The sequence below is a fragment of the Hesperophylax consimilis genome, unplaced genomic scaffold (genome assembly GCF_061612785.1).
Source record: "Hesperophylax consimilis isolate HC1 unplaced genomic scaffold, BYU_Hcon_1.0 scaffold_36, whole genome shotgun sequence".
Lineage (NCBI taxonomy): Eukaryota > Metazoa > Arthropoda > Insecta > Trichoptera > Limnephilidae > Hesperophylax > Hesperophylax consimilis.
Genome location: NW_028301266.1, coordinates 1,172,847 through 1,186,305, shown reverse-complemented (window position 1 = coordinate 1,186,305; position 13,459 = coordinate 1,172,847). Strand labels below are relative to the sequence as shown.

Below are 13,459 nucleotides of genomic sequence, written 5' to 3'. Positions count from 1 at the left end.
CTGTTCTGAGGCGGCATTTTAGATTTTTAAATGATTATCTATATATGTTTACATTGTATACATCATGTTTCCAAGTTATTGTAGTGAGTTAATGTTTGCAAGCTATAATGATTATCAATTAGTTCTCTCAGCCATGTTTGATTTAAGTAAGTATACTAGATAGTTGATTTGTTAGGGAATTATATAGTTTCGCACCATGAAATATTTCTCTTTCCAAAAGATGTGTTAAAATTAGTTGTTACCAGGAATTTTCGATTTTTCCCCTGGTTTTGTATTTATTTTAAGCAGAGGGATATTCAGATATGTTGAAATAAAGGTTTTGTGGATTGAAAACTTAAAGATATTTCGTCTGTGGGAGTTCCGACCAGAACTTTTAGAATTTTCTTAAGCGTAAACTTATTTTTGGCTATGTTGAGCAGCTCTGTGTGAGTGATCAAGGCAGGTTCCAATTGCAAGATATTCCATGTTTTGAAAGTGTGTTATAGTAGGACAGAGGCATGATAAAACTTGATAACGTTCCTCGTACGAGTGATTCATTAGAATTCAAGTAATTTGGGAGTTTAGTTATCCATCCAATCTCCTTTGTATTTTTGGAAAGGTTATGTTTCATATGAGTCTTCATATGGTTCGTCAGCTGGCTATTTTAAATAGTTGCACTCGGAACATGAAAAAGGTTTTTTCCATATGTTAGTTAGCATGTGTCTCTTCAGATCGCTCCTTCGAGAACATGAAGAGTTGCACATAGAATCTGAAAAAGGTTTTTATCCACTATAAATCACCGTGTGTTTCTTTAAACATCCTTTTGGAGAACATGGATAGTTAGACTCGGAACATCTAAAAGGTTACTCTCCAGAGTGAGTCAGGATGTTATTCGTCAGACTACTTATTTGAGAAAATGAATTGTTGCATTGAGAACGTGAATAAGGTTTTTCTCCAGTGTGAGTCAGCATGTGTCTCATCAGACTGCCCTTTTGAGAAAATGAATTGTTGCACAAAGAACATGAAAATGGTTTTTCTCCACTGTGAATCCGCATGTGTAGAGTCAGGTTTCTTTTTCGAGAACATGAATAGTTGCACTCAGAACATGTAAAAGGTTTTTCTCCAGTGTGAGTCAGCACGTGCATTTTCAAATCGCTCCTTTGAAAACATGAATATTTGCAAAAAGAACATGAAAAACGTTTTTCTCCAGTGTGAGTTCGCATGTGCGCCGTCAAACTGTCCTTTACAGCACACGAATAGTTGCACTCAGAGCATTTAAAAGGTTTCTCTCCAGTGTGAGTCAGCAAGTGTCTTGTCAGACTGCTCTTTCGAGAACATGAATAGCTGCACACAGAACATGAAAAAGGTTTTTCTCCGGTGTGAGTGAGCATGTGTTGCGTCAGGTTGCTCTTATGAGAAAATGAATTGTTGCACATAGAACATGAAAAAGGTTTTTCTCCAGTGTGAGTCAGCATGTGGCTCATCAGAATGCTCTTTTGAGAAAATGAATCGTTGCACAAAAAACATGAAAATGGTTTTTCTCCACTGTGAGTTCGCATGTGGCTCGTCAGAGTGCTCTTATAAGAAAATATATAATTGCACTCGCCACATGAGAAAGGTTTTTTTCCACTGTGAGTCATCATGTGGCTAGTCAATTGTGTTTTTCGAGAACATGAATAGTTGCACTCGCAACACGAAAAGGTTTTTTCTCCACTGTGAGTCTGCGGTTTTACATCTGTTTTACCTGGTGTCTGGGTAATTCTTTCAAAGTCTTCTAAGCATTCCTTTTTAACACCTGGCAAGTCTATGTCAATTTCCATGTAAGGAAACCCCCCTTCATCTTCAGCTCGGGGTCCTAGTTCTGCCTTGATGCTAACAGTCTCCACATTAATGCCACCTATAAAAATAATAAGAATGTTGAACATCGAAAAACAACAAAGGGTTTTTTTGAACGATTGAAGATAGCATAGATTAACAATGTAGAAGCGTTAATTTGGATAGGAGACCTTAAGATTAATTTAAGTAATAGGAATGGCCTAACAAGTCTGATTCATGGACCGATGCTTCAAGAACGGAAAACTGTTTGCTCTTGAGCACCTTCCGCCTAGTAAATCACACGTTTAACTTCTTAGGATACGCTCAGTATCGCCCGGGTTAACAGACATAAAAAACATATATAATATAACTACAAATATACACAAAATATTCATGGTTATATTCATATGAACACAATTCTTAAATGAAACGTGTATAAAATGGCTTTGGGCGTGTTTAGTGACCACATCTAAGGCAAGGACACATTTTATATGAAAATGCCCATAGACATATGAATATTAGTAGACTTTCCCTAATTGATAAAAGCGTATTATTCCCCACTCCCCATACCGGTTCCATTGGAGCCGGCTGGGCTCGCGTATGGCCTCCCGTGAATCTAGAAAATGTGACATCATCATTCTTGTGCGAACTAGCGTCGAGCTATAGTCGAGCTTCATGGGTTCATTTTATGAAATAACACGGCAAAATGGTGGTTTGTGCTATGAAAACTTATAAAAATAGATGTGAAAAAGAGAATAAACCCAATTGTCGTATTACGTTTCATATGTTAGCATTATTTTACTTTATTTTAAGCTTATTCACATCGTATAATATGGATCAGTTGTAGAAACATATACTATCACATCGAGATACATCTGGACGCGTACACAAAGCCGTTTGCATAAGAATCAGGGATGTGCTTTCGCCTTTTGGGTTTTATAAAATACATAATCGTATCATTTGGAACGTCTATTTTTTCATCTGTTTTTTCTTGCTGGAACTCCGTCGTATTAATTAAGGATAATAAACCAATCATTTTTAAATTTATTCCACTTTAATGGCGTCATTACGTATGTACGGTACTGCTAGAACGAGAAGGAGTGCATATCACGTAATGCGCTAGGTTATACCGAGTGGCGATGTGTGATAGAAAAACATGTTTTTTGTTTTTAATTGAAAAAGTGTCATCGGACGGCAAAATGATGTCTAAATTTTTACTCCAAATACTCTTAGAAATCGCTGGTACAAGCTGTGTGTATATAATTTCATTTGTTTTTTTTAGTTGGTTTCCTTTTTTATTATTTTCTTAAAAGTGAAATGTTATATATTTTATTTCATTATTTTATTATTAATAGGAACAGAGCTGAGAGCGGTTGTGACAACCCTCCAAAATTGCTCGAATGTAGCGATTCGCAAGTGTGCTCATCGTTGTTTACTGGAATGTAAATTATGAAACATTTATAAAAAGGTCTTAACTAAATACGGAAACAAAATATAAAATAAAATATCATTCAAAGGCAGATTTTACTTTTAAGAAATAAATGGTGATATTATAATGCGAGATACCTATATACTGTCAGATTGATTTATAGACGAATCACAGTCACCTTTCCCCTCTGCGTCCCCCAACTGTTGGTTTGACCCCTCACCTTTAAGTTCTCGTCTATCAATATATATATATATATATATATATATATATATATATATATATATATATATATATATATATATATGTCTATGAAAAATGCCAAATATATGTATGTACGGCAAGAGAGGACAATTCAAAACGAACTGGGATTTTCTGGGAATGAAATTTTTTTTTTACATATGCAATGCAACTAACTGGCAGTCCGAGAAGTCTCCGCACTTTGCCAACATTCCATCTTTAAATCTGGGGCATCAGAATCCATTTCCGTATACGGTATTTCACCTCCGTCGTCTTCTTGGGGCTCTGGTTCCGTCTTTATGGAAACTGTATCCGGATTTAGTAGATCCATGGCACTGCTGTGGTAGAATTTGGTAATTAGTACAAGCCCAAACAAATAAACTTGAAAAAGAACACTGTTGTAACGGAACTATTATTTGAATGTGCTCGGAATATTCTTTTAAAACAATGATATTGTATGCAAAATGTATATTTGGAAATAAGGATACAAGAACTGTGACTATCTTGACCTTGAAGTCGACATTTAAAATCGGTTGAGAGAATTGTCGTCAATCGTCGGATTACTCAATGTATACTATATCCATATCTAAAGTTAAGCAAGTAAACCTTTCATTGGGTCCGCCATTATACTTTCAACAGAATATTGGTTATCGATATTAGAAATGCTTTAAAAATGGTAGACGTCTTATTGACAGTTTAAAGTTCCTCAAACAAAACGCCACTGGACTCCCTATCTTAGGTTTCGATCGGCGTAAGTTTAGAAAAGTTGCGTTAGAGACAGCGCAGTTGTGCATTTGAGTATTCCATAGCACAAATTAAATGACAGTCGCTCAGTTCGATTTGGAATAACGGTCGCTACCAAAATGCATAGCGATGAATATAAGAATCAGTACTTACCAATAACAATCACAATTATGAGATTATAAATTTTACTGCGTGGGCTGAACAGTTCAAGAATTATAATGTATATCGATGTATAGAGATTAAAAACAGGATGAAATCACTAGCAGTAAGAAAGGAGTAGGTAATTTTTTTTTCATTGACATTAAATAATAATTAAGTCATAGAAATTTATTTTACTCAATCAATATTTATTTTACTTAAACCGCATTAAAGAAATTAATTACAAGAGCGATTGTGAAAATGACAAGAAAAATTGTTGGCGTAAAAAATATCGCTTGCTCCATAATATGACTTTAACAGTTATAATTGTCCTGCAACATTCGGACGGGCGCGCGACATTACAAACAATCGTCGTAGTCTTTTTGGAAGATAAACAACCCAGCCTGACATGTTTTATGTAATATTTTTGTAAAAAGTGAGAAGAAAACTTTGAGTTCACAAAATAAAAAAATAAAAAATTATATCTTACGCCTAATATGGCTTTTACATACATATATAACAATATTTAAGAAATTATACTAGTAAATAGTGCCGGAAATGACTCAAAGGCGGAACATGGACCCCGTGAAGAACGGAAAATTGACTTAATGTAGGGGGGTATCCATATACGGAAATTGACATAGACCTGCCGGACGTTAAAAATGAATGCTTAGAACGCTTTGAAAGAATTGCCCAGACAGCAGGTTAAACTTCTGTATAACCTGCTATGTAAGTTTTGACAATTCGTGCAATCCTATATATATATGCAATGCAACTAACTGGCTGTCCGAGAACTCGCCGCATTTTGCAAACATTCCATCTTCACATCCGGGAGGTCAAAATCCATATCCGTATACGGCATTTCACCTCCGCCGTCTTCTTGGGGCGCTGGTTCCGTCTTTAATATGGGAATTGTATCGATATTAAGCAGGTCCATGGCACTGCTGTAGTGGGATTTGATAATTGGTACAAGACCAAACAAAAATACATGAAAAGAAACATAGTTGTAACGGAACCCTTATTTGAATGTGCTCGGAATATTCTGTCAAAACAATGATATCGTATGATTAACGCATAGTTGGAATAAGGATAAAATAATCGTGACTATTTTGACCTTGAAGTCGACATTTGCAATCGGTCGAGAGAATTGTCGTCAGTCGTCGTATAACTCAATATATAATTTATTCATATTTTAAGTTAAGCCAGTAAACCGTTCGTTGTGTTCGCCATTATACTATTAACAGAATATTGGTTACCGATATTTGATATTCTTCCAAAACACTTAAAAATGGTAGACCTCCAATTGACATTTTGAAGGTCCTCAAGCAAAATGCCAATGGATTTCCCAACTAAGGTACCAATTGGTGTAAGATAAGATAAGTTGCTTTAGACACAGCGCCGTTGTGCATTTGAGAATTCTATAAAACAAATTAAAGGAAATTGGTCGCTCAGTTTGATTCAGAATAACGGTAGCTACCAAAATTAATAGCGATGAATATAAGCATCAGTACTTACCAATAACAATCACAAGTATGGGAATATAAATTAAGCTGCGTGGGCTTAACAGTTGAAGGACTATAACGTATAATTAAAGATTAAAAATAAAATGAAATCACTGGCAGTAGAGAAAGCGTACGTCAAATAAAATTTTTGAGCATAGAAATTAAACAATTATGAGTCATAGACAATTATTATATATATATATATATATTTAAGGCCCGTTTATAATAGGAATAAGTCGTAAAGTCCTAGGCCGTAGAAGTTGGAATATAGGAAACCTGTGAATCCGTTTATAATAGATGGCAATAATCTCTTATTTTTTTCTATAACCGAAAAGATGGTCCAACTTTATCTTTTACGGTTACGGATTACAGAAAGCTGAGATATTTACCGAGATTTATGTATTTTCGATCGATACTCTATGGTATCTACTATTTGACAAGAGTAGTTAATTGTGTATTTGACAATCGAACAATAATATTTGTGTTGTAGAAGTCCTAACAATTTATAGAAATTGGTCTGCGACATTCTTGTATATTTCTTAAATTGATCGTTGTATAACTGTCGCCATGTCTTTAAACAAATTATGGAAATGTCCTGTTTTCTTCCTTTTATGGTTAATGGGACGCACAATCCAACGTCGTTTTTTCCTTATATTTTTCGTCAACTGTGTGTCTCCTATTGCAGCGTATGCTAGCCCCAGAATTGACAAAACATTCCACATGCAACAATATCTGATGAATCCATTATCCATCGTTTCAATATTTATTTATACAAAACAATATTACTTTTATAAGATGGAGGAAGTTCAGTGATACTAACATCTAACATACTAACATCAGTGATACTAACATAACAGTGCGTTCCTAATGGCGGCGCATTGTCGCCACATCGATTCGCGAAGTGAATTTTGGTTTTACACAATTGAAAATCAAAATGCATAATTTTCCGCCGCCCGAAATGCAAAAAGTTTTCTTTTATAGTAATTAAGGCGAATATAATGTTTTTTTCTAAAAATTATTCGTAATAAGCGCGTCAGGCCCTATCCAAAATTTACCTAAAATATTTTTAGGTTTTCTTTTATATTCTAATCCATCGTATTTTTTTGTAAAAAACTTATGAAAAAAAAAATCGAAAAAAAAAATTACGTAAGTACATTTGTATTTTAATTTATTTTTCTTCTATGTACTTTTCTTAACTAACTTTTATTAAAAAAAAAAAATTATTAAATATTTTCGTTTCCTAAATCAACTTTTTTGCTGGCCCTATACTTGTCATTCACATGTCAACGGTGTTGGGAAACAAACACCGATAAGTCACAGGCTGGTGAGTTCCTATATACGATTAATTTGACGGTTACTTTCAAATGCCGATAAGTCCATCATTATTTACGTAATTACTCCTAAACTATTAAGAAATTCATGGTTTTATCTTATTATTTACATCCGTAGTTAACAACGAAGCCCACCTAATAAATAATTCTCTAGTTTTTATTTAAAAAACCTTGTAATTAAAAAATATCAATTTGCCAACATTTCACGAAAGTGGACTTATCGTAGATAGGAACTATACGACTCAAATAGTGGATACTATAGAGTATCGATCGAAAATACATAAATCTCGGTATATATCTCAGCTTTGTGTAATCCGTAACCGTAAAAGATAAAGTTGGACCATCTTTTCGGTTATGGAAAAAAAAAAGAGATTATTGCCATCTATTATAAACGGATACACAGGTTTCCTATATTCCAACTTCTACGGCCTAGGGCTTTACGGCTTATTCTTACCGCTTATTTCTATTATAAACGGGACTTTAATGATGCATTACACCATACTTTTTTAATATTGATCACTATATCGGGATCAGACGAAATATTTTTGTCTTCCACGATAATTTTTTCGTTATCAATGTTTTTCAATTTTGTATTTATTTTCGATTTCATATGAAAAGTTTTGCCATTCGAGAAGAAATAATATTTTGAGACGGTATTAAATCGTCAACAAGTGGCAATAACTTAAAAATAAACATATATCACAATCATGAAATACTGTCACTCATTTGCGAGCTTTGTCACGTGCTTTGTCGTCACCCAGTCGATATTTTTGTTTGCTGGTTCGTATAGGTACCAATGCCTTAGCGAAATTGCCTACATGATCTTCGTATCTTGATCGGTATGATATTCCCATAATATTTGTGGTAGAACTACCAAAACACAGCAGCAAAAATACCGAAGCAACAACTCTCACAAATATCCATAAATAAACCACTCGCCCTGTTTCTATTTCATTAATTTAATCAAAGTAAATGTCTACTATCGGGTTTGGTTTGACAAATGTATAATCGATAAAATTAAATTCAAGGAATCTCTTCGCAGAAAATATAAAACAACTAAAAGCAATTTATATAACTCATTATTCTCTGCAAAAAGAATTTTGGGGATCTGGTGAGGAGACACAATGAAAGATGTTGTGAAGGTCACAGTGTTTTATTGAGTCAGGTTGCCGTAAATGAGATGTGACTTCAGGGGGCTTACTCGGTATATTTCGATTTCACAAACGAATACGTTTCTGTTTGGCCAAACTTATCACATCGGACTCAAAACAGTACTCTATTACTCCATGGATTAAGTTCGGTTTATTTTACCGTCGTCTGGCGTCGATACGTTTGCATCTCACATAACTGGAAAATCTACCATTTCTAACTTGTTAACCTATCAAAACTATATATTTGATTCCATGTCTAGTAAATGTCATGTTGACTCTATTTATACCGATTTTAGCAAGGCTTTCGATGAAGTCAATCATGAGTTATTGCTGAATAAACTCCATAAATTCGGTATAGGTGGTTCACAATATAGGTGGTATAACAGTTACTTGACCAACAGATTACTGGCTGTAATAATTGATGGTACATTTTCATACAAATTCACTGCTACGAGTGGTGTTCCCCAGGGGTCACACTTAGGTCCAATCCTGTTTTTTATTATCTGTTAATGATGTGTTATATATTTTCAATGATGTTCAAGATTAATGTTTGCAGACGACCTGAAATTATTCAAAGCAATCAGAAATATTAAGGATTGCCACATATTGTCAAATAACTTGTCAATATTTATTATATGGTGTCGTGATAACCGCTTGCAACCAGAAGCAAATGTCAAATTATGAGGTTTTATCGAATAAAGAATCCAATATTTTATTATTATTAATATGTCGTTAGTATCTGTCTCGAAAATTATTGACTTAGGCATTTGGTTTGACACGAAACTTAACTTTATCAATCATATAGAAATAATAACCAATAAAGCTTTGATGTTGGGATTTATTTTAAGGGTATCTAGTGATTTCAATAATGTCAATACTGTAAAAACATTATACATGTTACTAGTAAGGAGTCATGTAGAATACAATTCCATGGTTTGGTCCCCAAATTATGAGGTTCATTCACATGCGATTAAAAGAATCCAAAATAATTTTTAAGATATGTAAATTTTAAGTTGGGCATTCCTAGAAAACCTAAATTACGATAACGTACTTTGTTCAGTAAATTTAATAAAATTATCTGATTGTAGAATCATTTCCGATTTAACCTGTTTGTATAAAATCATTAATTCAATGTTTGATACTATTTATTATATGTAATCTCTTTTCATACTCCAAGCAGGTCGGTTACAAGACAGTACCTACCGTATTATTGTAACAATTCTATATCAACGTCCCAATATCTCACTCCTATGCGACGGATTCAACAGCTAGGAAACAAATACTCCGATGTTGTTGATATATTGTGTACATCAATTTAATTTTATAAGCATACCTTATCCACTGGATTGCTTTTAGTAATATAAATGCGCCAATTTAAATGCCTCCGATTGCTTTATTGAAAAAAATTGCAAATTATCTCGTGATTCGGAAAATATTTATTTTAAAATTTTAGCCCTTCCCGCGTCTATTATTTTGAACTAAATACGAAGCTATTGAAATGCTTTATCCGTTAAAACATAGATGTCGCAAATCCTAGGATTAATTCGTCTTCTATGGAAATTTCAAGTTTTTTGTTTTATTCAGAAATTCTCTGTGTTTGTTTCGCGTGCGTTTTACAACTGTCAGATATATATATCATTGAAATGTCGTAAGTATATCGTTTTAATTTAATATTATTGTACCAGTGTATCTGCTAATCATTTGTATAACTATTTAACGTGTTTTCAACTATATTATAAAAAAATATTGTTTTTAATACATTTCTAAAACCAAATGTGAATTTTTGCGACGCCATTACAGAATGTGTTTTGGTTTTACAAAAATCGATTTAATTAATTCACGTGTGCATTGGAAATAAAGTTGTTCCATTATAGTGATTCGTAACAAAGAGAAAAATATAAATTTTATATAGATTGGGTGTTTTTTAAACAAGTAACTTGCATTTGAAATCTGTAGCAATTTATGAACATATATTCGCCATTTCAGGCCATTTCTGGAATTAAGGTCCCACTACACAATACGTTTTCGATGATTTCGTTTTATGATTAATTAATTTATTTCAAATTTGAAGGTTTGAATGTATTTTACTAAATATAAGTATTTACATGAATTATTTTGAATATAAAATATATAGTGGACTGATGAGAGGCAGATGGAGACGAGGAATTGGGCCAGCCGCTGGTGCCGCTCCAGTATCAGCACTAGCTGCAGAACGAGGGCGAGGTCGTGGACGTAGGCGAGGAGCTGTAGCTACAACTCGGTATGGAGTGTTAGTATTTTTTAATATTTTTAAAGTCGCTCTTTTATTGTGGATCTGTGTAGCGCTATCATATATTTTTTTTTTATATTCAATGATCCAGCTTTACTAATAATGAGATAGGATCGCGCCAGTGCCCAAAAGGCAGTAAGGGCCCAGTCTGCTTCCTTCCAACTGGAATTTGAATTCAGAAAGTTCCAGAAGCAGCCGGCGCGGATCCTTCTCCCCACTGCGCCCCCAAGAAAAACAAAAAAAAGTAAGTGAACGTGTTTAAATATGCATGATTTTTTTTTTTTTTTTTTTTTATAGTGAATACCTCACAAGAGTCCCAACTGCTCCCGTCTGGAGCCAGTGAGACTATGGCATCCCCAATTCGGGGATGTTGTGAGGCTGAAGGTAAGTGGGGAAGGGAAAGAGGAAGGTGGGGAAGTACCTGGCTATTCAGATCTAGTCACTAAACACGGCTAAAGCCATTTGGAGCAACGTTTCAATTCTGAATGGTGGTCTTACACCAGGGTGATACTGGTAGTATCTTTCACTCTGGAACGTGCCGCAAATATACTATATATTATTTTAATTAATTAATTGTGAAATAACACAAATCAATCAAATAAAATTTATTTGCGCACGCCGGGTTCGAACCCGCGACCTTCGGAATGGCAGTCCAATGCGTTACCACTGGACTATGCCGGCCGTCAACACAATACAATGATACAATATTATTGTTTTCCTGAGTGTTCTGCAACAGTAAGAGTGAGTTGGATTAGCGTTGGTTATATGTGCATTGTACAGATGAGGTAGAATCGAAGCTGTCCATGACACTGATGTTGATTTTTCATTTATTTTACCTACTGGCTTTTTACAGATTCAGTTCACGCGTGAATGAGAACAATCCGTTAATATGATTAATGTATATGTTTTCAGAATTCCATCTCCGGAGAGAATAGGGTGTCCTTTTTCACTAGGGACACCAGCAACATTACCTTCACCAGTTCCCCCAACATTGACATCTCCCGCTACCTTCACTCCCTTACCTGGGACATCACGGGATGAACCGCGGTGGGGTGATGATAGCGAGTTGTGGGTGGACGTCCCACTCTACCAAGAAGTGTCTGCGTTTGGCAACGGTGAGTTTATTTTTTAAAACATTCTACCTGGTGCGGACCGTAATTTAAAAATAGACCATAATTGGATTCGCGCGATTATAAACTTTACGATTTTTTTTATATTTTTTCTATAAATTCTACAAAAATGAAACAAACAACAAGATACAGGTTAACTCATTGGCTATATATCTCTATAATAAGTTGGTATGACTTAATGTAAAAATTCTAAGTTATGTTTTTTTTAAGGTTGGCGAAAAATTAAAAAAAAATGATCGTCTGGATATCTCGAGCAATCGAGGCAAAATTATTTATTTCGCGTGTTCGCTCCATTTTTAATACATTTTTAACTCACTTTAAACATGAACTTACGTATGTAGTACATCAAGTTGAATATATGTTTGTAACTCAGTAACACTTCACTGGATTTATATGTTTTTTCACGAAAACTTTAACAAGCAATATTTTAGACACGAAATGATATAATTTAACTAATTTCGGCAACCGTGTCGTTTCCCGCGTGGCCTCGAGTGAAATGTCAAACTCTACTCCAATCCAATGAAATCTATTATTTTTTTCTTAAAGAAAACGGAATTGGGCGTCGGTTTCAAATTAGTTTCAAGGACAGACCCATAAATAAACCACTCACTAAATCGACATCTTCGGGCCTTTTGTACGTAGCAAATTGGTTCTCTATTTCACCATAAATATGTCAATATTTAGAAAAAAAATTGCGTGCTACAAAAGTACGTCACACACCAACGACGAGGATAGAGGAAACTAAAAAAAGGCGCGATCATAGACAATATAATATTCATTCGTAGCCTACCCCATTCATCGGACTAAAATATTATTTAAAAAATAAAAAATTTTAAAATCTCGAAATATTCCATCATAACAAGAAAGATCTTTAAGACAAAGTGCTGTCCTGCAAAAACTAGGTAAAAGTATCTTTCTTTACTGTTCATTTTTTCAGGACAGCCCAAGTCATGTAATCATCTTGTTGTTGATTGTTAATCTTGCTCCAAGATGAACAATCAACTTTTTTGCTGGAAAATGATAAATATATAGTGAACTACTACTAGGAGAGGCGTTTTTATCGTAGCCTGTAAAAGAACCGGGTATTTTCATGTGGTACTTTGTACTTTTGTACTTTGGACAAATCTACAAAATACCTTGTTCCAAAAAACTTAAAAGTATTTCATACTGGAACCAAGAATTAAATACTTATGAGTTATTTTACGACCCCCCCCCCCTTTGGAGTCGAATAAATATAGTCGGAAATTACTTCCATCAAAAATTCTCTATTAACTGCCCCTCAATGGATTTGAAAAATTACTGTGGGGAAGCAAATATCCGAAATTTTTGTAGGGAATGACCTTTCCAGAAAACCTTTCTGGAAACCCCTTTTCAACCCGCCTAAAGTGAGTGTTATGATGATTAAAGGGATTTCGACTCATATGTGTAAAATCAATGTGTAATGGACAAAATCAGAATCACTTGACCTAAATATTCGATAAGAAACGAATTTATTTCGTTTTTCTTGTTGTGTTTTTTTAATGGGCTTGGATTTCTCACAGTTGAAGATCTGCTATAGCTTTAATATTTACAAGACGCAAATTGAAATAAATTATCATGTTCTTAAAATGCCAGGTTCATGAAAATTATATTAATTGTCTATGACTTCATTCTTGTCTATGCATAACCTATATATTTTTTGACATGCGCTTTCTTCTCCGACAATCTTTCTTCCTGTTTCTAATATCCCGCCCT

At 34.2% G+C, this 13,459-nt stretch overlaps 1 protein-coding gene across 1 annotated transcript in view; it reads right to left on the bottom strand.

Annotated features, from left to right (window-relative positions):
- The window catches only part of LOC149409108 (uncharacterized), a 47,146-nt gene extending 41,524 nt beyond the window's left edge, over positions 1-5,622 (bottom strand). Inside the window, exons 1-3 of the mRNA XM_089650131.1 lie at positions 5,599-5,622; positions 3,638-3,798; positions 1,713-1,876 (exon numbers count right to left, since the gene is read on the bottom strand). Coding sequence (XP_089506257.1) covers positions 1,713-1,876; positions 3,638-3,791 — 318 coding nt within the window. The 5' untranslated portion in view covers positions 3,792-3,798; positions 5,599-5,622. The remainder of the gene's footprint in view (positions 1-1,712; positions 1,877-3,637; positions 3,799-5,598) is intronic.
- Positions 5,623-13,459: the final 7,837 nt, after the last annotated feature.